The sequence below is a fragment of the Gopherus flavomarginatus genome, chromosome 3 (assembly GCF_025201925.1).
Source record: "Gopherus flavomarginatus isolate rGopFla2 chromosome 3, rGopFla2.mat.asm, whole genome shotgun sequence".
Lineage (NCBI taxonomy): Eukaryota > Metazoa > Chordata > Testudines > Testudinidae > Gopherus > Gopherus flavomarginatus.
The window spans coordinates 194,276,234-194,301,914 of NC_066619.1; the positions used below are offsets into that span (position 1 = coordinate 194,276,234).

At 44.0% G+C, this 25,681-nt stretch overlaps 1 protein-coding gene across 3 annotated transcripts in view; it reads right to left on the reverse strand.

Moving 5' to 3' along the window:
- Positions 1-2,404: 2,404 nt before the first annotated feature.
- The window catches only part of MAML3 (mastermind like transcriptional coactivator 3), a 460,796-nt gene continuing 437,519 nt past the window's right edge, over positions 2,405-25,681 (reverse strand). For 2 of the 3 annotated variants that reach the window (XM_050946244.1, XM_050946243.1), the window contains 3 exons: positions 13,519-13,761; positions 11,401-11,488; positions 2,405-6,995 (listed from right to left, as the gene is read on the reverse strand). In XM_050946244.1, coding sequence (XP_050802201.1) covers positions 6,010-6,995; positions 11,401-11,488; positions 13,519-13,761 — 1,317 coding nt within the window. In that variant the 3' untranslated portion in view covers positions 2,405-6,009. The remainder of the gene's footprint in view (positions 6,996-11,400; positions 11,489-13,518; positions 13,762-25,681) is intronic. The other variant, XM_050946242.1, reaches the window with a different exon arrangement.

The following is a 25,681-nucleotide window of genomic DNA, read 5'->3' on the forward strand; positions in this document are numbered from 1 at the left end:
CACAGCTAGGCACAGATGCTAGTCAAGCAAATGAATGTATTTCATTGTTTCTCCATAAAGCACACATAGCTGATGTATGGGAGAGACTAGTCAAACGCTCCAGCACAGCCAAAGCTCACAGAGTCATAAAATAATAACGAAAGCAAACTGACTGTGAAAACAGTTTTCATTAAAAGGGGGCGGGGAAGAGAGAAAAATCACTGCCTGGTGGGCTTTCCAGGCACGGTGCTGAGGTTGAATTGAAACAGCATTGAAGAAAGAAAAAAGGCAAAGCTATTAATGTCTTTAAATAGGTCTAAATAAAGTTATAGCAGATTCCTGATTATTCAAACAATTTGGGTGACACCAAATGTTCAGATAAATGGAAGCTTGTAGACAGAGTCCTTCTGGCACACATCTGCAGCTGGGGTTTGGCCATAAATATTGTATGAACTTAGTTCTGGTCATTCAGGGCACTGTGTGGCATTTAGGGCCCTAATCCAAAAACCATTGACTTAAACAGATGTTGAGTCAGACCATTAATCATCTTCCACATGATGATTGATGATAAGGTTGGAGCTGAGGCATCCATAGTCACTGTAACTAGATCACTTGCCATATTCTAGCATTTGTGGTGACTAAATAGCGATGAGGTTGCTAACTACGTGTATCCAAAGAATTAAAATTCAACATGGGTAGGGCAGTTATTATTGCAGAGGGAACGATGATGATGAATAGTCTGGCTTTTGCGCTTTTAAAGGACACTTGCCTTGAAGTCACTGTGGCTGGAGAGATGCCCAAACAGCATGGCTCCAGGGGGAAAAACAGGAGATACAGAGCCTGATCCCGCACCCACTGAAATTAGTGAGAATCTTTCCATTGTCTTCAGTGGGCTTGGATTTGGTCCACTAAGAAGTAAGAAAAGAGACAGAAAAATCTCTCCTACCAGAAATGATGCCTCTTGACAGTCACAGTCAGAGGTGTTGCCTCCAGGAAAATTGAGAGGGGATGGTAGTAGGAAACCAAATTAAATCATAGTAATGAAGTATTCTTAGAGGATCCACAAAAGCCATCTTTAAGCAGTGTTCAGGCATGATAAACCTTAGCCTTGCATTGGTATGTTTATAGAGAACCTGCCATCCCAAGGCCCCTAACTACTCTACAAAAGGAGCAAAGTGATATACCAACTGTATGTACTACAGTCAATGAAATGCTGCCACTTCTGGGATGAAATACAGCAGCTGTTTAACAGCACAGAGCAGCAGTGCTAAAGGAGAAATATGGGACCAAAATTATGGGAGTTACACCTGCTTACTACAGAGCTGAGGTGGGCTACCTAAAATTAGAGAGGCTACCACATTGCCTTTGGCTAGTTCACTGATCTACTTACGCAATTTACCAAGCACTGAACAAATACTAACATCCCTCTGAGGTAAGTACGTATTATCATCTTCATTTTACATATGGGGAAACATAGTAGGTTTATATCAATGTAATTCCATTGGCTTCAATGGAGTGACTGACAAGCCTGGAGACTCTCTCAAAGCCACATAACTTGGTGTCAGTGCCAAGACCAGAATTCAGCAGGGGTCAGAGTCTAGCAGTAGCACATGCGACTTTCATATTATTTCTTCTCTGTTTTACAGGGTAATAATCAGATTCTTGACTGGATAAACTCCAGTACAGATCCAGGGTCTGATCACTCACTCACAAGGAAGGAATTGGATTACTGCTGAGGGCAAATTAAATTGCTATCATCATAATACAAGCTAAATACACTTAACACAAAATGAGGGCCTGATCCCAGGAGATACCGAGCACCCTCAGTTCCAATGAATCTGATTTATTTATTTATTTTTAATTCCTCCCCCCGCACTCAAAGGAGGCAAAAGCATTGTACCTCATTGAGTGCTAAGTGCGTGCCAAATACTGAGTTTCAAACCTCAGCTGATTTCACTGTAGCCGTTTTTGAAGAGTGATTTTTTTTTATTACAGTGGGAATGCTGTATCTTTTTTACTCTCCCATAACTCTGATAGGATTGAAGCAATTTTGCTCAAACTTTTAATTCAAATAAAATTAAAATAAAACCTTCAAGCACAGCCCAAACCTGGAAAAAAATTAAGACTTAAAAATGATTTCTCTGGAAAGTGTGAAAATGACTTATAATGAAAATGTTTTTGCAATGTTAACTATAGCTGTTGTTACTGGAGATCATGGAAGCATACCACAAAGTGAACGGTTCACTCTTGTAATCAATAAACCCCAACAGACTTTGCCCCTTTCTATTTACTGACTGTTACTTTATAGCTAGCCAACCGAATAAAATAACCCTCATGCCCATTTTAACTTGAGCCCTCTTCTTCCTTTGAAGCCCCAAAGATAATAGTGATAATATCTGGATATCACGGTAGGATGAATGTGAGGTGCCATGAGTGAGAGTCCTATAAATCAGTCTTGTCTTTGATTCAGATAACAATCTTTTATTTGTTTTTTTGTTTTTTCTTTAAAAGTGGTATGTTAACATCAGGTCATTTCTACATTTTCAGAGCTCTGTACAGGTCTCAAAAGGAAATAAGCAATGCTTAAAGTACAAAGTAAAAACAGAACACTAGAAAAATCTGAATAAAATGGAGCAAGTTGCTGTCAGGGATACAGTACAAATTAGTAATTAGATGTCATCTGAAGTGCAATACCACTGCAGTGAGGATGAGTTAAGGAATGAAATAAAAATACTCTATTTTAAACAAACAGTATATATATATTTATATGTATATATTTTACAGATAGTAGACCCAGTGATATCTGCAGAATTGTAAAAACCTATTTACAAATAACCTTTTTTTTTTAAACATTACATATACATCAGCACCATAGTAAGAAAAAAACCAAACCTATTAAAATCTACCTCTCTATTACTTGGTCCCAGTACGGAGTATTTGGAGGAAGCTTTACAAAGACAACAGCGACTCAGTCCTCATCAGCAAACTTCCTGTCACCATATACGCACTAATTCCTGTACCCTTCCAATAAAAGTGAATTTCCATTCCATCACTTTTCAGTATGTGTGTGTGTTTCTAAATCTAATTTCCCAGTTTGCCTCTCTGAGGATACATCTACAAAGCAAAATCAGAGCCTGGGTCAACTGACTCAGACTCACAGGGCTCACGCTGCGAGGCAAAATGTAGCCATGTAGATTTTCTAGCTTGGGCTGCAGCCTGGACTCTGAAGCCTAGCGAGGGAGAGGATCCTGGAGCCTGGGCTCCAGCCCAAGCCAAAACATGTACAAGGCTATTTTCAGCCCTGCAGCTCGAGTCCGGCGAGCTCAAGTCAGTTGACCCATGCACTGAGACTCAGCACCATAAGGGTTTTTTCTGCTGTGTAGATGTATCCATAGTTGACAGGGAACCCTTTGTTACCGAGGCCAGGAAATAGTGATGCAGACCAGCCACTCCATCCCCACCATGCTTGGCATCCTCACTGCTGTATGTGATGGTGCAACTGTTTGACACAGTGCAGGACAAGCATGTGCCCTACCCACTCCGGTAATATTTACACATAGCACACCAGTGCCAGTTCTACCTCTTCACTCTTCATCTACCCCTCTTTTATGCTAGTATGACTAAGATCCTACTAGCTCTAAAATGCTTGTGGTTGAAATCTTCAGTTGGTGCTCACTTTTACAGTATTAGGGCCCACCCTGATGTCCACTGAAGTCAGTAGAAAGACCAAATCCCATGGACTTCAACGGATACTGATCAGTCCCTTCAGGTGTATTATTAAAATGTGTTGGGTAAAACATTTTCACTAATGCATTTTAAAACTCTGGTGTAGACAGGACACGCTGTATTTTAACACAGATTAAAGCTAACCCATGTTAACATACAGCTAACACAAGCTAACTCATGTTAACATACAGCTTGCCCTGTCTACACCCTTTGTCCTAGTCTAGACAAGCCGAGCAAAGAGTTACCACACAAGAGTGAACAAGCAGCAGGGCACTGAGTTACCTGATGCTATGTCTACACTGCAGCTGGAGGTGCGATTCCCAGCACAGGTACACAGACTTGCATTAGCTCAGCGCAAGCTAGTGCATTAAAATAGTAGCGTGGCTGTTGTAATGGCTCAGGCTACCGACCCAAGCTCAAACCCCAGAGTGGTGGTGGGGGGAGCCATTGCCAGTGCCACAATATCCACGCTGCTAATTTTTAGGACAGTAGCTCCAGTCTGTCTACCCAGATGGGCATCACACCACCTGGCTGCAGTGTAGACATACTCTGAGGGGATAAAGGGTCCATTTTACTCCCATTTCTTGCTCTTGCTCATACCTGTGCTCCATGCAGAAACAAAGGGCTTGAACCTGTGAGGTACTGAGTGCCCATCCTCAGCTCCCACAGGTTTCAGTGGGTCAGCACTTCATACCACGGGGCCTAAGCCAAGCAACTGAAGACAAGTCGATTGGTAGGTTTGGATCATTTAAACAATTTTCACTTCAGCAAATGTTTTGGCTCACAGAGATTGGGTTCAGATATTCGGAAGGGCCAGGTTTTATTATTTTAAAAGCACCATTTTGAAAGATGTATCACAGTTTTGTTACACGTTCAGCACAGATCTGCTTTTAACCTGTCAAGAGATATGTCACTGCTACTGCCCAGCAAGCTTGTTTGGGTAGACCCTGTCTTTGTGATAACCAATACACAGTCATTTGCCCCTTGATCATTACAACCAGTCCTTTCTTGATTCCTGCTGTTTGGATACCCCAGCGAATTTATCCCGGCAGTAGGAAGTTTACACTGAACATCTGTTTAAGACAGAAAAGCAGGCTGCATGTAGCATTAAATCAACAGCATGGGCATCCCAGCCCCAAACAACACCTCTAATCTTGTGCATTCAGGAGAAGAAGGGAAACTCATTCAGTTTCACACTCTTGTGGTACATTTTACTGTTCTCAGACCTGCTTCCTTTCTTCACTGTCCCTGTTTGTGGGGGTGGCTGCTCAGCTGAAGAAAGGTGAAGTGCAATGGCCTTGTGTTACAGTGCATATTTTTCCCCATTTTTAAGGAAAAATCATGAGTATATTGGGGGAGGAGAAAGAGAAGGGGACTTGAATTGGATCTGCACAAAACTCTACTGTAATCTGTTCACTCTGCTTAGTCCTTTTACACCTTGTTTAGCTGTTAGCCAACAGTACACTGTCAAGCAGCACATATGTGCTGGAGTGCCCAGATACAGAAGGAGAGACATGAACCTAAAAGAGAATTAATAGCTCATTAAGTTAACCCATCCACCTAAGCAGTGGGTATGCCCGCTCATATCCACCGACAGTCCTGTACTCAAACTGTCCTGCTCTTTGTATTGCCAAGTTTATGTTCTGCTAAGCTTTTATTTTAACCTTTTTATCTCTCTACAGTGAAAATGGTAACCCCTCTATGATTGTTTAGGCTAATCACATGTGCTGGACATTCTTGTACAATAGCCTAGAGTAGGCTCCATAGGCCTTGTTCTGTATCAAATCAAAGACAGCGGTACACTATGAAATCTGGGATCTGTTTACACCCAGAGTTCAGCACATTTCTGACCTGTGCACGTGGGCTGCACAATCACCTGGCAACTCTGTAAGGTTTTGTTCCCGGGCGAGGGATCTAGCTCTTCACACGCCCTGAAAGCTGCGGCGGTTACAGTAAAATAGAGCGGGAGAGACTGGAACACCGCATTGCTGTGCAATAGTGCCTCACCACACAGAATGCGCCAGCTCGTCCCATGGACAGAGAGCAGCTGCGTTTCCAGCCCTGCCCTCTCTCTCACAGACAGACAGACAGACAGAGCAAGTACTGCTGTGCAGTGGAGACTGCTACGTGGAAGTTTTGTGAAATCGACATGTCGATATTTTAACCACCACCTGACTCTTCCACAGTTGGCTGCAAGTCAGCTCGGTTTGCACAGATTAAAAAGCAAAAAACAAGGATGAGGTTACATCCTGTTTTCTTTTTTTAACGTAACTATCAGAGTTTTAAACTATACAAGCCCATTCACTATGGGTTTCCAAACAACTCGTCAAGTTCTTGCATCCACTCATCACCTGGTCCACCTTTAATTATGGAGTCCACAAGGTCCGCACCCTCTGCTATACTTGAAAAGGAACCTCCAGCTCCTTCATTACTGTAACTGTAAGACATGTCCTGAGTGGGGTTCCTCTCATAGGCCTGACCTTGGTTGCTCTGAGCAAAATTCCCACCTGGCATCTGTTGTGTAGGGGGCTGACTGAAACCAGGCATAGTGGGAACCCCCTGACTTATTGCAGGCATAACCATTGTCCTTGCTTGGCTGGTTCCTTGTTGCGCAGGGAGCTGTTGCAACATTTGTCTTCCCATTGCTGGATTTAGGGCTCTGACTGTTCCACTTGTGTCCACAACTGACTGGTTAATTCCCTGTGGAAAATGTTGCTTAGGCAGCCTTGGTTGCCCAGACTGCACTGGATACGCCGTGCCGTTGTTGAATGACCCAATTTCACTGCTAGTCCTTCCAGGGATACCTTGTAAGCCTCGCTGCTGCCAGTTCTGTGCTCCTTGAGGGACAGTTGCCATCATGTTTTGAAGTCTAGGGGCTTGTGACCTGGGCAAGACTTGGCCCACAGGTCCTTTCATCTGCTGATGTTGCTGGGGAATAGAGTTCACAAGGATACTTTGACCAAAACTGCTGACAATTCCAACCCCTTGTCCGGACGCAGGCTGCCTTGGTCCTTGCCCTGCACTATGTGCCAGGGTCATGCCACTTTGGTTTGGGTGCTGCAACATTTGGCTCATTCCTGTGCTCATATTATACATTCCTGGTTGGCTGTTAGATGTGTTGCTGTAAGGAGTCATTCCCATCTCGGACTGACCAGCTGCTGTCGACATTGTGCCAGGGTTCTGGGATGGCCCCATTGCCATCATGCTTGCATTCTGGGCCATAATTCGGGAGGTCCTCATGCTCTGAAGTGCTGCTTGGTTTCTCACTGCTGCTATCTCCTGGGGAGAACCTACAGCAAGCAGGGGGAAAACTAAGTATTAAATCATACATCTTTGCATACCAAATAATTTGTAGGAGTCTCTCAGATTTCTTTGCTTTTTGGGTGAATAAATTATTCTTTCATGTGAGAGTTAAAGGAAAGAGGAGAAAGTTATGCATCCCAGGGTGGAAAAATCTAGTCCTCCTGGTATTCACATGTCAGACAGAATATGCTTCTCCACAACATTCTAGCTGTGACCTGAATGCCGACCCACACAGTCTCCTTTCCTTGAAGATGAGAGGTGCTACAGCTCCAGTGCTACCCTAAACAGGAATTACTGACCATGTTAGTTATTCAATCCGCAAAGTGGAAGACTGTTCAGCAGAGAATACTATCAATACAGGCCATTAGATTAATTTCCCTGAAGACCTAAAATAGGGCTGGAAAGGTTAAAAGCCAATGACTTACCCGGTAAGCAATTCTCATTTATGGCAATTTTTGGATATGTCCCCCCAGAGATCCAGGGGCTTTTGGTTCTCCATTTATCTTTAAAGTGTCAAGGCAAACTGATTCTGTGCATGATCCAGCCGAGCCTTCTTGATCATGTACTATACAAGCTCCTCTAGTAAAACTGTGAGGCTTCAAAGCAGCAAGTACACTGCAGAGCCATTGGAGTAGCAGTACTGAGGCAGGGTTGCCCTTCTATTAGGCAGTGACTGATGACAAAATGTTCAAAAGGCTCCTATGTCACTCAGACGCTAAGTCTCGTTTTAAAAATAATATAGGTGCTTTTGAAATGTTTATAAATCTAGAAAAATTGTAAATCACATACCAATATATAACATTAAATCATCTCCTCACTGGGGAAAACGGGAACCAGGGACCTTTTTTAAAGTTACACACATAAAGGTCTTCATTTTTCTAGCACTGTATGCAGCTGCACATACATTATTCTTTTCGGACATGGGGCCCAACGCTGCTTCTATCAAAGTAAAAGAGAAAACTCCTATTGGACTTCAATGGAAGCAGGATCAGGCCTATCACAGTGCATGTGATGGTCAGAAATCTACTTTGTCTGACTGAATTTTAGAGTAAATAACCAAACTTCAGTCAACCAGTTAAGACTCTCTTCTAAATATCCCCATTGTCTTTCAAAACTGAGCCATGAAAATGGAAATGTCAGACTCAGAAGGCCAATCAATTTTTTAATAGCTCAGGAGGCATAAATGAATGGATTTTCTATACCATTGTTACTGATTAAGTCTATGGAAAGAAGAAAAATTGTTTTTTTCTGGACATGTAGAGCAGAGAGAGTGTATTAGTGAATCAATATTATAAGCACATTTTACTCCACCTTGGACCAATGACGGGAAGCCAGAAAATCCTAACCTTGTTAAATTCCACACCATGGCAGATAACTGCACCACGCTTGTGTCTTCCTGATGTGAGATTATCGATTTCTGGGAAGCCAATATGCCTCTGTATTTACTATCTTTATTTAAACACAATTACAGAAATTCTGACTATGCCACAGGTTCATCGTGGTTTTGGGTCAATACCATACTGAACTAAAACAATAAAATACTCTGCAGGTGAAGCTCAAACAGGATCACAGAATGAGGCAATTATTCCCAGATCAAACATTATTAAGTTTAAATAAAAAAAATCTGTTGTAAGAGACAAACTAAACAACAAAAGCAAGACATGGTATCCCTAAATCAGTCCTCACCACCATGGCATACTGCACAGATGAGTGTCAATCTGAAGGACACAGAACACTAGGTTCTGTTACATAAGATGGATGGTTCTTCTTTGTGAGTATATAGAAAAACTGTGCTAGAGAAACCACGTCCATATTACTGCACACATGGCTCAATGGACGGCCCCATCTCCACTGCCTGGATTGGGTATTGAGTGACATGCAAAATACAGGTAGTGAAGTGTTTTGGAGAGTGAACAAAACACCTATAAAAACCAGATAATCCAGTAGCTTTTACTTAGCCTATGTTACTGACAAAACCATTTTCTCAATGTTATACATTAGTGAGTCGCATTTGTTTATGGTGTGGACCACCATCTCTCCCATTTATGACTGGGCAACTGTCTCCCCACCCATTGGCAAGCCCATAACATTTCAATAGTGACGTCTGCAAATGGTTAAGTAGAAAAATAGTATTAGGAAAGTATATAATGCATTCTTAGCTGTCTTTTAACACATGTTAGCAGCTGGAAACAAACAGAAGAGTCAGCACCAGTCATTCCAGTCTGAGCCAGACTACAATCTGAGAACCAGTTTTACCTGCATAAAACACGGGAGCTCAGGTAATGTGGTAGTTCAGAGAGACAGGAATTTTAATATACTGGTGAAGTTCTGCTGTCAGCTACATCCATGCAACCCCAGTAAAGTCCTTTGGGTTATGTGTGTATAACCAGAGCGTAAATTTGGCTAAATATTTTTATTTAAATTAGTTTATTTATGAAAACAGATCAATATAGACTAATTCTTCTATTTTCTTCTAAACAATGGTGCAATATTTCAGAAGATTAATAAAGAAACATTTTGGACAGGATTCTCTGCTGGTGGATACTGGTGAGCCCTGCTCAGGTCAGTGGAGCTGTGCCAGTTTACAGGCAGAGAAGATGTGGTTCTTTGTTCACATGGCTATATGCTGGTATCAATGTACATAAAAACACAAGAACAACCATACTGGGTCAGAGCAATGGTCCATCTAGTCCAGGATCCCATCTTCCAAGAGTGGCCAATGCCAGGTGCTTCAAAGGGAATGAACAGAACAGGGCAATCATCAAGTGACTCATCCCCTGTTGTCCAGTCCCCGCATCTGGGAGTCAGAGGCTTAGGGACGCCTAGAGCTTGAGGTTGCATCCCTGACTATCTTGGCTAATAGCCATTGATGGACCTGTCCTCCATTAACTTTTCTAATTCTCTTTTGAATCCAGTTATCTTTTTGGCCTTCACAATATCCTCTGGCAATGAGATCCACAGATTGACTGTGTGTTGTGTCAAGAAGTACTTCCTTTTGTTTGTTTTAAACCTGCTGCCCATGAATTTCATTGGGTGACCCCTGGTTCTTGTGTTATGTGAAGAGGTAAATAACACTTCCTTATTCACTTTCTCCACACCGTTCATGATTTTATACACCTCTATTGTATCCCCGCCTTAGCTGTCTCTTTTCCAGGATGAACAGTCCCAGTCTTTTTAATCTCTACTCAAATGGAAGCTGTTCCATACCCCTAATCATTTTTGTTGCTCGTCTCTGTACCTTCTCCATTTGTAATACATCTTTTTTGAGCTGGGTTGACCAGAACTGCATGCAGTATTCAAGGTGTTGGTTTACCATGGATTTATATAGTGGCATTATAATATTTGCTATCTTATTAGCTATCCTTTTCCTAGTGGGTTCCTAGCATTCTGTCCGCTTTTTTGACTGTTGCTGCACATTGAGTGGATGTTTTCAGAGTACCATCCACAATAATTCCAAGATCTCTTTCTTGAATGGTAACAGTTAATTTAGACCCCATAATTTTGTATGTATAATTGGGATTATGTTTTTCAATATGCATTATTTTGCATTATCAACCATTTAGTGTCCATTCCTTACTTACACATAGTCTGTATATGCATTCCTCACTTACAAATAGTCTGTTACTATTACTCCACAATATCACAAACAGATACTGCAACAATCGTGCTTTAGTCCTTTATCTATTCAGATTGCATCAGTGAGGAAGCCATTAAACTGGATCTTCATATTTTAAAAGCTCAAAATTAGTTGTGCCTAAAACGGGGGATATTTCCCCTAAGTTTTTCGACAACAAACAAATGTCCTTGACGTTTCAGACTTGTAAGCTATCTCTATTAGTATCTAAGACTCTTAACTTTTTTCTATAGCTGACATTTCTGGCATGACTAAATCCATTCCTTGTCCAAATTAAGATGACCTCTTCTGAAGGATAATCATCAAAAATCCCTTTCCAAAAAGGGAAGGAGACGGACTGAAATAAAGGTGGGGAGGAAGAAGAGAAGAACCAAGAGGGAGGGAGAGGCACTGGTTGAAATAAATTGTAATGGGGAATGGGGAGAAAAGATAAACTCACAAAATCCAAGAGTCAAAGAAGAGAACAGAGAAGAAAGAAAAAACTGACGGGGAGAATTTTTAAGGGGCAGATTTTATTGGAGAGCGCTAAAAGCCACTCAGAAATACAACTCTCCGTGTAAAATTGTACAGCGCTCATCTGAGAAAGTGTGTTATATAAGTGTACATGTGAGCGTGCAGGATGCAGAGAGAGAGAGATGGATCTTTTCCCTCGATACCCTCCGTAGCCTCCAACATACACAAATGAAATGAACTCCCAGATGCCCACTGCAAAGGACAGCTCTAACTTGGAGGGTGTGAAAAGCATTTATAACTTTTACCTTGGAACTGACTGACTTGTTGCACTGGATACGAGTTCCGCTGCTGCTGGAGATGTTGCCGAGGCAAATGTGACTGCTGCTGCAACTGCTGGAAACGAATGAGAGAAGGAAAGACGGCAGAGGAGAAAAAGATGATTAATGAATGAATGACTGAATGTGACCATTCTCAGACTGGCTGCAATGACAAACAGCAGCTCAATTGCAGCAATTGAGACAAGGGCTGTGTGTCAGCAGGCAGGCAAAGTGTGCAGCTGCCTCATGTAAAGAGTCCTACTGAGAGTACTTGGAGCACCCAGCACATAGGCTTTTTTTTGGTTCAAAAAGGAACCAGCACTTAGACTCACATTACCTATCCCTACTCATAAACACTTCCTAAGCAGCAGTATAATTGTCTTCAACATAGAGGGAGTGGAAGGGAAGAGAGGAGATGGGAGGGAATATTTTTAGAAATGTCTTTGTCCATCAGCATGAGAGGTGGGTCCGAAATGAAATTCTGGATCCCAAATCCCTTGAGCTCTGGCAATGTTCCCTTTTGGATCCAGACTTAGTGGTTGGACTTGATATTTAGAATGAGGAGAACACACACTCTGGATTCATAACAGCCCCAACTCTGAGGACTGCTGGTTCCAGATCTGAACTTTGTGGCCCAGGACCATCTCTATCCAAAACAAAAAGAGCTGCTGGGGCCCAATTCCCTCCTGCTTTCCCCACATCCTCCCCATCTTTTGGTTTTGTTTTGTTGTTTCCATTTGCTCGTTTTATTACCACGTACAGTAGCACCACAGATGTGCTAATACCTCATTCAGGACAAGTGAACTGGTCTGAGATAGCGAGTGATTGTGAAATGCCTGTGTGTCCCGATTTGTTACACAGCTGTGTTGAGCTGTCTCTCGTGGCTGCAGTATACAAATATTCTTTATTTATTTAAAGCACACTCAAATGTTGATGGTGAATATAAGTGGAAGCCACATGATGTCTGGGTTTATATGTGCCTTCAAAAGACTAGCGGATGCTCTGCAAAGCAGCTTTCATAAGACCCTGAGGTTATCTGGTTGCTTCATCAATGTACTGTAAACAGACTGAGCGCCCTCTTAAAAAGCAATGGCTTACATATGTGCAGAGATATGGCAAGAGAGGGAATGAAAACTGACCTACTGTAACTTGATTCCTTGTCCTACAAATGTTCATTATAAACTTCCGTTCACAATATATAGACTCCCCCAGCTCACAAAAAGAGCCTTAAGGAGAGCCCACTGCTGAATAAAGAATGTGTAGGAATCACTGCACAACTTTGAAAAATGTATTAGCAAAACACAAAGAGAAAAATTGTTTGATACAATTTCCAGTGCACCAGAAAAAGCCACGAATCTAAGACGACCTAATTTAACTTATGTGCGATACAGCAGATCGTACGGCTGCTGTTTCCCAGATCTGAGTCTCCACCGGCTTTCCCTTGTGTTGTGATGAACACCTGTGAAAGTGGGTGTAAAACACTACCAATCTGATTGGGCAGCTTAACACCCATTTTGTACAGGCACAAATGATGACACAAAAGGCAAGGCAAGTGAGAATCAGGCCCTAACAATGAATTCAATTTCAGCCTCTGCTACTGGAATACAGAGGCACCATTTGCCATGCTACTACAGAAAAGATGGAGTCAGGTGGTGCCTCCCTTATAAACTGAGGTCCTGATTCTGATCTCCTGCATAGCAGTGTAAATGGGGAGCAGCTCTAGGAATCTGTGGGAATATACTGATATGAAACTGGCTTGAGATCAGAAGCAACATTTGTGCTTTTCAAATTTACTTTTCAGTTCACTCTAGGCTGACAATTCAGTGTACACTAATTCTGTTCTCACTCATACCAGTTTTACACCAGCATAACTAAACTGACTTCCAAAGTGTAGCTCCAGATTTACACTGGTATGAAATCAAAGTCAAGGCCAAAGTATAAGCCAGAGGACAGGAAATTAGTTTGACCATGCGTTTACTACATCAATCACAGTTTGAGAATATGAATATAGATGAGGAGAGGCTCTGCTATGAGGCTTCCATTGCCCCTGTTCTCATGTGTGTGGGTATTGTAACTGTCTGAAACACAGAAGAAGAGCTAAAGTACCTGCTCTGCCAGGATCTGCTGCTGCTGCCTTTGCTCCCTTAGAAACTGTTGCTTCTGTTGCTCCATCACATGGAGCTGGGCCCTTTGCTCAATCAGCATCTGCTTCATGATGGTTGCTTGTGGCTGATTTCCCAGGAAACTGGGACCTCCTGGGTTTGTACCCGTGACCACGTTGCTGGAGCCTGGTGGGACAGAAGGCTGCATAGGGCCTGTGGTCCGAGAAAGTCCCACTGGGTGCTGTTCCTGTACAAAGAAAGAGATACAGCTTCACTACTCAATGTACTCCACATACAAGGGGAAAGTATGGACCAGGAACAGTAAGTGGTGGACTTGCTTGTGAACCCAACAGACCTTAGAAAAGGAAAGAGACCCCTGAAAAACCCCCACATGCAACCAACCAATTTCATATAGCACATTCCAAATGGAACAGGTATTAGACTGAATTATACTTAGCACCCACATAAACTTATGTTGAAAGCATTGCACAGAAGTTAATTATCTAGATCCTTACAGCTGCCTTGCTACAGATGGAAGAACTTACTATTTCTATTTTACAGATGGGGAAAGTGAAGCAGAGAAGTAGTTTGCCCATCACCTGGTGAATCAGCAGCAGTACTAGGCTTAATAGGACTTCCAAACTCCAGCTCTGAGCTCATCAGTATTGCCAACTGCAAGCATTCAAAATATATGAATTGGGACCCAAAAAATAAAGAGATTTTCTTTAAAATCTTGAGAACAATAACAGTTGGATTCTTTTTATTTTCCTTAAGGTTTATGAGCCTTTAGGAGTCATATTTTCAAACTTTTACTCTGCAGTCATGAGGATGAGAAACTGTTTTAAAAAAACAAACCAACAAAAAGGAAACTGAGATTTTCACATCATCATTTGACTCCAGGAGCTGGAGCTTTCAGAAAATCCCTTACTGTGAGATACATTAAATCTTGAGAATTGACAACACACTGATTCCTGTAAACCACAGCAGGGTTCAAGATTTAGCCACAAAATAAGAATCATTTAAGGTTCATACCCCAATCACACTGAGAGAGCTTGGGGCTGAGAAAGCAGGAAACCATTGTGACATGGGTACTTCTGCCTAAAATGACCCTAAATCCCCCCTCTGTTTCCAATCCAATGTGTCGTACAGTTGTGTTGTGGTAGGGACTAAAAAGGGAGAGGCAGGCTGGATTTCAAGGTCATTCTGGCACCTATTCACTCCTAACCCATCATCCTGTCCCCCTCCTCTCATTTCCCCTGGAACTGCACATAAGTGTTTGCCAGAGCTGTGGAGGGGACTGGGAGGATCTTCCTTACCAGCTCTGTGAGCAGCATCTACCTTGTTTTCCCAGGGTGATCTTTTTTACTAGAAGGTTTTGTTAGGGTGCGTTCCAGGAGGTCAGTGCCTAAGGGCTTGTCTACACTTACAGCTCTGCAGCGGCACAGCCACATTGGTGGAGCTGCGCTGCTGTAGCCCTTAGTGAAGATGCTACCTACGCTGACTGGACAGCTTCTACCATTGGGGTAGGTACTCCCTCCTCTCTGAGAGGCAGTAGCTGTGTCGATGGGAGAAGCCCTCCCATCAACATAGCTCTGACTGCACCAGAAGTTCGGTCAGTAGAACTATGTTGCTGAGGGGTCTGGATATTCTACACCTCTGAGTGATGCAGCTATACTGACACAAGTTGGCCATGTAGATCATAGCTAATGCAAAGAAACCCACAAAGGGAGAGAGGCGTGTTTCACAAACACTGCGTCCCTCAAAACTCATGTCTGTTTTATGAAATCTTTAGCAGCTGTACGCCTCTAACAAGGCCCAGTGCACTGCCCAAACCCACTGAAACCATGAGTCAGGGCCTTAAGTGCCACACAGGACCCTCTCCATGGGGGTACAATGCAGCCCAATTTATTAATCTGTATGTGTCCTGTTACTGCAGGCAGGCCCCAGGGGATGGGGACACCGGTTTCTAAAAATGGCCAGTGCTGCTGTTCTGTCTCTGCACCAGCAGATGGTGATATTCGCCTGAGCCTCCACCATTCGGCCCAGCTTGGTGATTGCTGCCCCCTCTCTCTCTCCCTGTCTCTCTCTTCCCCCCACCCCCACACTTGCAGATGGCTTAATCATGACTACTGTTCCTCCTCCTCCCCCCGCACACCCCCTCAGTACGTCTGGGATAATGCTGCTAACGCAGAGCTAGGCAGTCAAGTGTTACAGCATAGGGCAGGTAGCCTGGCAACTGAGAGTATAATACTGAACAGATGGTGTTCGTATAGCATGATGGACATCACACACGACAGCCTGAGACAATCCAGGAATTCCCTGGTGATTTGAAGCCCTCTTTACACAAAATGAGCCCGCATCACCGTTGCCATGTATCTGTTGGTTTCCCCCCAGCTCTGCCATTGACATCTAATCAACAACTGGCTACCTATTATTCACTTTACCTACAGCCCAAAGGGCATGTTATTTGGTGATGGTGGAGGCAACATGCTGAGATTTAAAATCAGGGAGCCCTGAACTAGACACCGAGGCGTAGCTATTCGGAACAAGGAGAAGGAGGAGGGAGCTTTCCAAATCTTTGTTTCAAATCAGGGCCCTGGCTTTCCCCAGTGAAAATAATTTGAGGTGTGTGGGGGGGAAGCGGGGAGGGATGCATGACAGAGAGAGAGATACAGTTTTATGGCATGCCAGGGTGTGTACCTCTTAAGGTAAAGACTTTAAAATACAATGGGTCATTTGTGGGACATAGTGATTCATGTCTGAATTAAATATCCCAATACCCCCGGGTGTTATTTAGCCCTCTCGACAGCATGGATGTTTAAAGGAGCCCTTAAAGAAGACAGAAATAGATGGAAACCTCACACCCCAAATCCCTTGCCCCACCCTGCTTTCCCAAACAAAGAAACAAACAACTCTTCCCCCTGGTGAGAGCTGCAGGCAGAACTGCAGTACACCGGCTCAGACTCCAAATTCAATGCGATACTGAGGGGACTCCTGACACTTCTTTTACAGAGCATGCTGCTATTTACTAATGAGCTCAGGAAGCAGAGACATACCCAGGCTGTCAAATTTCCAAACACCAAACAACGCATAATATATTGCTGTGGTTGGGAAGGAAGCGGGGGAAGAAGGAACAAAACTCAAGGAGAATTTTCAGAGGGAGAGGAAAAAAACAAAAGACAATAGTCTTTCTGCTACAAAATTTACCAAGACATAACAATAGGTATATAAGAATAACCAAGCAGTGCTCTCTCTCCCACCCCAGCCATTCCGAGTGAGGGTGCTGCTGAGTTTTATTCAATGACTAATGGGTTTATTCCATCTTTTCATATCTGACAATTTTCCCTGACACTCCCTCACTACCAGTGTCCCTGCTAGCAATGATTTATACGTGAGGAAATAGGATTTCTAGGGCTGAGGTCAGAAGGACATCTGGCCTACAGGCAATACCAGCTTGCACTCACTGAGGGCTTGTCTACACTTACAGCTGCAGCAGCGCAGCGCAGCTGTAGCACTTAGTGAAGACACTATCTACTATGACTGGAGAGCTTCTCCCGTGAATGCAGGTACTCCACCTCCCTGAGAGCTATGTCCACGGGAGAAAACCTCTGGTTGTCAGAGGGCTGTCTACACCAGGAGTTCAGTTGGTATAACAGCATCGCTGAGTAGTTTGTAATTTAGACTAGGGCTAAGAAAGATCTGGGACAAGCATTCAGGGCTCTTCTAGGGCTGGCCTCTGGCACCCTGCAAGCACCTTCCATCATGAGAACTACACCTAGTTTAAGTCCTGCTTCTAGGGTGGGCATTGTCCAGTGGTGAGCTTGAGCCGGTTCGCACTGGTTCGCAGGAACTGGTTGTTAAATTTAGCAGCCCTTTTAGAACCGGTTGTTCCAGGACAACCCCTTCTATAAGGGCTTTATTTAACAAAAGCTCCAGCCCAAGCTCACTTCCCCCTCCTCTCCTGCTCCGCCCCCCTTCTCCTCCCCCTCCCCTGCTTCCCACGAATAAGATGTGGCTCCAGCCTGGCTTGGGCCCCGCAGCGCCAGTGCCGGTCCCAGGTGACGGTGCTGGGCTCGGCCCCGTGGTTGCAGCTTGGGCCCTGCAGCGCCAGCACCGGTGCTGGTCCCGGCACCACGGCTCCGGCCTGGCCTGGCCCCCGCGGCGCCTGTGCTGGTCCTGGCCCCTGCGGTTGTGGCTCCGGCTCGGGCCCTGCAGCGCTGGTGTCGGTGCTGGTCCTGGCGCCACGGCTCCGGCCTGGCCTGGCCCGGCCCAGCTCAGGCCCCACGGTGCTGGTGCCAGTGCTGGTGCTTGTCCCGGCAGAGCGGCTCCAGGCAGCACTGTAAGGGGGCTGGGAGCAGGGAGGGGGTGTTGGAAGAGGGCAGGGGAGTTTAGGGGGTCGTGGGGGGGTGGATAGGGGTGGGGCAGTCAGAGGGCAGGGAACAGGGGGATTGAATGGAGGCAAGGGTTCTGGAGGGGCAGTCAGGAAGGAGCAGGGGTTGAATGGGGTTGCGGGGGGCAGTCAGGGACAGGAGTAGGGGTGGTTGGATGGGGCAGGGGTTTCAGGGGGCAATCAGGAATGAAGGAGGGATTGGATGGGGCAGCAGGGGGTAGTCAGTGGTCGGGGAAGGGGGGTCGATGGGGCAGGGGTCCCTGGGGGCATCAAAGAACATGGGGCGTTGGATGGGGCAGGAGGCCTGGGGGGGCAGCCACAATCCCCTCGTGGGGTGAGGAGGAGGGAACCTGTTAATATTTTGGCAGCTCATCGCTGGCATTGTCTACACATGCCTAGAGCCAACGCAGGCTCTCTGAATCCACAGTGTCATGGGGATTTTTGTGCGGGTGAAAGCAGTGCCCAGAAGAAGCATGTCACAGTAGTGTTGCACAGCATCCCTGCTGGCTCTTATCATGTGCTGAATACTGACAGTATAGCCTGAGCTGTGCAGAACATAAAAGAAACATGGCTCCTGCCCTAAGGAGTTTACAGTCTAAAAGCTAGGCAGAAGAGCCCCACTGGAAACACCACGCCAGCTCCTTCCTGCTCCCGAACGCTGTGGTGGGGGACATTAGGAGGAGGAGTGAGAGAATCCACTTTGAAGGCTGTAGTTTGGGAATGATTTGAGCTAGCGATAGCAGCAGACCCAGGCCAAGGAATGACCACCTGGGAAAAGACCAAACAAAAAGGAATTTGAAATAAATGAAATGGGTATATGCTACGTATCAAGTACAGCACTGAGATAACAAGGCAACAAGCATTTTTTTAGACAGGGAGATGCAGAAATAGAACCACATGATGGATATTACACTATGGATGTGATAATACTTTGAAAGCAGTTAGACATAGGAGCTGGAACTAAAGGTATGTGTGTTTGTGCAGCACCCCAACTTGAAGTATAGGATTACAGTTTGGTTCAATGGCTCTCAGCATCCCCACTATACAAATTGTTCCGGTACCCCTGTAGTCAGATACAATTGTCAGGAGGAGAGTATAAATACCTAGGCAGATACAGCTGATATAGATGATAGAGAGACAGATTAGAAAGAGAGAGAGTCTGAGTAGATGAGGAATATTAAAGTAGAAAATATAGCAAGGATCATAGTAAGCGTCTGAAAAAAGCACAAACATTTCTTATAAGCCATTTGCCACCCTGAACAGGGAAGATCCCCATTATCAACTTCGGCATTTTTACAAAGGTTACAAAATGAGATCATATAACCACTAGAGAAAAAAATCCAATATCTCCCTTTGAAACCTGCTCAGCTATTAGGAACTGAGCTTCATCTCAGAAAAGACAGGTTGTTTTTTTTTTAAAAGAAATTCTGCTTTTGGTTATAAAAGCTTCAGGAATCTCCCTCCTTTTTCTATGTTCTCCTTGGTTCAAAAGAGATAGAGGATTTGTTGCTCACTTCCATCTATCTGTTTATATGATTCTCATCATGTCAGTGTCTGAGCAGCTCATAATCACTCAGGCATTTTATCCTGGGAGGTGGGAGAAGTATTGTTCTAATTTTCAGATGGGACATGGAGGCACACCATTGCTGAAGCGACTTGCCCAAGGTCATATAGCAAGTTTGTGACTGAGCTAGGAATTGAACTCTGGTCTCCCAAGTCCCAATACCCTGTCCTCTATCTACCACACCTTTCCTACCTAACTCTATGGGCCTTGCCAAGCTCCTTTTCAACTCCACCACTGATCATTCTGCCATTTACTTCCCCATTCCTCAACACTTAGTCTGTGCCCAAGAAGGGGTGTGCGTAGATAAAGTTACAAAGGAATGAATTCAGAGGTGGAGGAGGGATGACCACAGCTGGGCTTGACTTGGCCTGGCTTCCCTTTAAGACAAAAACTCTGCAATATGAGCTCCTTGGCTTGTCTTTCTTCAGTGTTGGAAAGTGCCTGAAACATAATGGGACCAATCATAATTAAATAAGTAATAACACCACCACTCTTAATCTTTACTGGGGCTTAAACTTTGGCCCTAATCCTGCAACTATGTATTCAACAGGATTGGGCCCAACGTTCCCTCACTAGAACTTCTTTAATTATTCCGCACAGCAGCTGGGTCACCTGGTTACTCATTGGCTTACATAATTTTTGGCTCTTCTGTGAAATACCTAAAGATAAACTTCAGTTTCACTTACAAGATAAATACTTTGTGTTAGGTCAGTGTCTGACTGGAAAAATAGAGTAAAATGAGAATATGACCCTATCACTTTTCCACCCCCACAAAAGCGCAGTCTCTGACAGGGTTAAAATCAATGTAGAGTGTAACGTGGTAAAGTAGGATCAGCCCTTCTCCAGGAAGGTCAGGTTTGCAAGGACTTTTTTGAGAAAACAACAAGAAAATACAATTTGTCCACATCTCTACTTTGCACAGATATTCCCTGAAGGGCTCTTTGCTGAAATATAACTCTTAGATATTTAGGTTGGGCTTTTTTTTTTTTTTTTTTAATTTTATGTCCTGGTTTAAAAGTTTCCTCCACCTGCACTTTCCCTCCATCCCTTTCTCATGCTGTGTTTTAGAACTGGTTGAACACATTCAAGCAGCAGTGTAACTGTGAGGGTTGTGTCACCTGCACAGTGGAGCAGAGCAGCTGCTACAGCTTCTGAGCAGCCTGTGTCACGAAAAGACAGCACACTAATGATCTTTCAGCTGCTCTATGAATTGAGCCCTTTACGCACCCTATCTGCATGCTACCTCTTTCTTTCTTTGCTTGGGAAAAAAATGTCAGCTGTCTCTGGCAAAGCTGATTACAAAGGCTTTTTCCTACCCCTACCCCCCTGCCCCCAGTTCTGATGAAGTCATCAAACTAAAGATTTCATAACTGATGCACAGGATGATCTTGTGTTATACTGGGAGATGGGCCAAGTGCTTCCATTTATAGACAAAGGCACCGCCATGCTGCCAAATGGAGCCCTTTCCTGCAGACATTACAAGGAAAAAGAAAGGGGGGGGGGAATCAGGAGCCAGAGGGCATGCTGTGAAGTGACATCACTAGGAGCTTCCTCCAACAATCCCCAGCACACAGCTGCCTGCTGTGGCAGCAGCCTGAGACCAAACTAAACCTACTTCAAAAAGACAGTTATATAACTACTACCCTAGCTCCCTTAAACACACACCACACACACCCCCAGTAGGCCAAAATTAACTCTGATGTACCTTCATGGACGTCACCTAATTCTGTAGCACAGAATCAAGTCAATTCCAGAACATTGTTAAAAAAGGCACAAAGGTTTAAAATAAGTCATGCCAATGGACATGTGTGACCAGGGTCCTAATGGGGGCCAGCTATGGTCACCCAATTAGGGAGAACTGCAAAGAATGGAGCAGACAATCCCCATAAAGCTGGTGGATATTCCAATACTTAGATTTAACAAGCCAGCATAAACCAGCTTCTTTATTACCTCACTGGTTACTGAGAAGTCTAAACAACCCAGTTCCCTTAAAGTGATCCAGCCTCAGGCCTCCATCCAATCAAATATGATGATTTCTGAAAATCTTATTTCATCATATGAAAGAAAAGGTTCTACCAATCCCCACTGGATCGGACATATTACCTCCCAGGTTACTGAATAGTCAGATCTTACCCAAATACACGCTACAGCCAATTCTTATTAACTAAATTAAAATTTATTAAAAAACAAAAGAGGGAGAGTATGGTTAAAAGATCAATATACATACAGACATGAGTTCAATTCATTAGATGAACACCAGCTTTCAAGGGCTCTGTTTTAAGCACAAATCTGAAGACTATCACAAATGTGTTACTTGTAGTATAATTTGTTCAATTATTTATAGGTACAAGAATTTAGATTTACAACTGAAGCTTCCTGTTATATTGATATTTACCAAGCAAAACCCAAATTAAGGCCAAACACCCCAATACACTAGCTTCACTCCTGGAATATTTCATACTGCTTTCTCTCTATTATGGCCAAAGGCCCAGTTCTGTTCCCAAGATAATTACAAAGCACCCAGTGACTTCAGCAGGTACAGCATAGGGCTCCATGTCCGGAAAAAGGGAGCACAGCCCAGGTCAAAAGGCTTTGTACACAGGAAAATGGACTCCAGTATGTGGGATAGGGGAACCAAAACCTCAGCTACAACATTTTATTACCTGCCAGCCAGGCTATCCGCAGCTGTACTGTTAGGTTCAGAGCAGAGCAACAAGCCAGCTGCATGGTTCTTACAGCCAGCTGTATGGTTCTTACAGCAAGGTTGGGCTGTACAGATTTGTGCTGTGTTCTCATCTCCTGGCTCAGCCCCAACACATGCACTTTCCTTCCTCCACAGTAAACTATCTAATGTGGATAGGAACACAGAGCCCCTCCCATTCCCTCCCCCCACCCCACTCCCATTGCTGCTAGGAGCTGGAGATAAGCCCTGCAGCTGGGTGAGCCTCACAGCCAGGAAGACTGACTTCCACTAACTTAACATTCTAGTCCCAGACCCTGCACCTGCCCTGGGCAGGGGTCCCGGGGGGCCTGAGAGCAGCCCCTGGCTAGTATCCCCGCCCCCCAAGGCATGCTACTCTGGGCAGGTGGAGTGTCCGGTGCTCCCCATAGCAACACAAGCTCCGTGGTCAGCTCTTACTACTGCCCAGATTCAGCTTCTGGCCTAGCCCAGGGCAGGGCCCCAGGAGAGTGGGGGCATCATCACCTGGAAGAGGCTGGCGCCGCCCCTGAGCCTTGGGCAGGTGTGGAGCGGTGCCACAGGGAATCCAGGACAAATGCTGTCCTGGAGTCATTCAGTACGGAATCGGGATTTGAACTCTCCATTTTGGGACTGTCCCGACCAGTTTGGATGGGTGGTCACCCTAGTCAGGGAAGTACCCAAAGCAACAGTGCTTCTTTTGCTTCCCAAGGGACAGGCATTTTTTAAGAAAAGCACAGAGACAGATTTTCCAGGCTTAGCACTCACAAGTGGAGCTCAGCTCCCATTGAGGTACAGTACCTAAATTAGGGCCAGATTTTCAAAAGTGATCTGTAACTAGCAGCGTCCAACATGCTGCGGATAGCCACATTTTTACAAGAGCAGAACAGCCAATGTGCAGAGTTTTCTGGTGAAAATCTAGTCACCTATTTTGGTGCCTAAGTGGGAGCTGAGCTCTACTGAAAATCTGGCCGTTAGCTAAGTCTGTAATAGGAATTTACACTTGTTAAAAGTTAAGAACAATACACATGGCTGGCCTTACGGACAGGTTAAAGTGCAATGAAAAGATGCCTGTGTTTGTCTTAAACTAGATCTCACATCCTTTTTCTTTCCACTGTGTGATTTGTTTGCATTATTCCTCCTACTGCATCATCAGTTTCTTTTGATCAGAACTAAAAGCAAGCCCAGAAAGAAAAGAACAAACACCTAATGACCCCACTGAGGCCTAGACTGAGGGTATCTATTGGAAGGTGTACAATGGGGATGACAACAGGTGCAACAAACCCTGCCCTGTGGATTCTTGTGCATGGACTAGATATTGAATATCCTGATCCTACCCCACTGAAGTTAATGGAAGCAGCATTTGCCTCCACGTGCAAAAGGACTGTTCAAAACGACCACCCCTAATGAGGACAGTGATGCCCCTCTTGGTCCACTCCAGCTAAAGAAGATGGCAGGAACAGAGTATCTTGTACTATTTCAAAAGGTACACATTCAGACAAAATGTGTTTTAATAAAGCCACATGCAAAGTTATCCATCTAGGCACAAGGCACACAGGCCATACCTACAGAATTGAGGACTGCATTCTGGAAAGCAGGGACCCTGAAACGGTTGTAAGGGTTATAGTGGACAAGCAACTGAACATGAGCTCCCATTGCGATGCTGTGGCAATAAAGGACTAATGCAATCCTTGGATGTATAAACAGGGGAGTAATGAGTAGGAATAAGGATGTGATTTTAGCTCTGTATGTGATATTGGTGAGACCGATAATGGAATACTGAATACAGTTCTGGTGTCCACATTTAAAAAGAATGTTGTAAACTTGGAGACAGTGCAGAAAAGTAGCCTTATAGTGAGAGACTTAGAGAGCTCAATCTGTGTAGCTTATCAAGAAGAAAACTGAGAGGTGACTTGATTATAGTGTATAAGTATCTTCACAGGGGAAATATATTGGGTACTGAAGAGCTCTTTAATCAGCAGAAAAAGGCCTAAAAAGAACCAATGGCTGGAAGCTAAAGCCAGAAAAATCTACTCTGAAATAAGGCACTTAAAAAAAACAAACAGTGAGGGTGATTAATCACTGGAACAAACTACCAAGGGAAGTGGTAGATTCTCCATCTCTTGAGGTCTTCAGATCGAAATTGGCCCCTTCTGGCCTTAAACTCTATGAATCTATGGCCTGTCCTTGCCCAGCAGGCAATGGGCCTGCATCAGACATAATGCATCAAGGGGTTCCCATTGGAACTTCTGCAACTCATGTACCGTGGGCCTGTGACTTTATAGCCACTATCTAGTCCCTCATGGGTATAGAGTAACTCTTCATCTCTCATAATGTACCAAAATGCCAGCTGTACCTATTTAGGAGGGAATGTGTCTATTTTTAAACAAAATATTAACATTTATACATTCTATCCTATTAAAAAGTCTATCCACTCCAATGTACTTCAATGCACCCTAAAAGAACGTCCCTCCTTTTCCCTGGAAACAGCCCTATTACTTACTTTGTAATGCTGGTGTCTACTGTAGTGCAAGGACTTTAACCTACACCCTTTGTGTAAATGGGGCAGCCCTAATAGGCAGGCCACCTATAGTGGAGTGGTACTGCGTGAACAACTGGGGGAACTATAAATGCATTCATTTAAGATGTATTGTCTTTAATAAACCAACATACGGCATGAACAGATATGCTGCTCTACAACACTGAAATCACCAACAGACACTACATGCTCCAAAACGTCTGTTAGTCTATAAGGTGCCACAGGACTCTTTGCTGCTTTTACAGACTCTGCAAAGTTGATTGCTTCAGCTATTTGTTCTGTCATCTAATCTAAGGGAAGAGCTACAGATCTCTCCTCGTCTGTCTCTCTCTCTCTGGGCCCCTGGTTGCCATGGTCTTTCTTATAGTATCTGAGGGAACAAGATCCCTCTGACGTTTGACACTGGACCTCTGCATGCAGCCAATTTGTTTTCCTTTCACCTCCCTTCCCCCTGAATCTCTCCCCTCCACATCTTTAATACAGTTTATTCTTTCTGTAGAACAAATAGCATTTGTCAGACTATTACTTCTGTGTATTTATTTATTTATTGAAGAGGCTAATTTCTTTATTTCCTTTGACAAATATGCAATAAAGGGTTCTAAATGAGCAAGTATTTTCCTATCATCTAAGAGCTAAAGAGTGTCAGAAGTTCATCTCAAGAATGCAAGGCTAAATTGGTTCCTAATTTTACCCTGTGGCCTGAGGAGTCAGAAGCACTCTCTTTGAATGCTATTCTTGTATGTTAGTGTTACAGCACTGACTTCTGCATCAAGGCAGCCTTTGGAATCTACAGATCCTAAGCAGTTTGGAAATGTAATATTTTAAAGGAACACTACCTGGTTAAAAATCACATATTAAAATGGTTTCCTTGCCTATATTGCTAGTATTATTTTTGATGATTAAAAGTAACAAAACAGTATCTTCATTAATGAAATTAGTCACTTTCACTTTTTTAGTTTCCGTTTCTAGTCAGTTT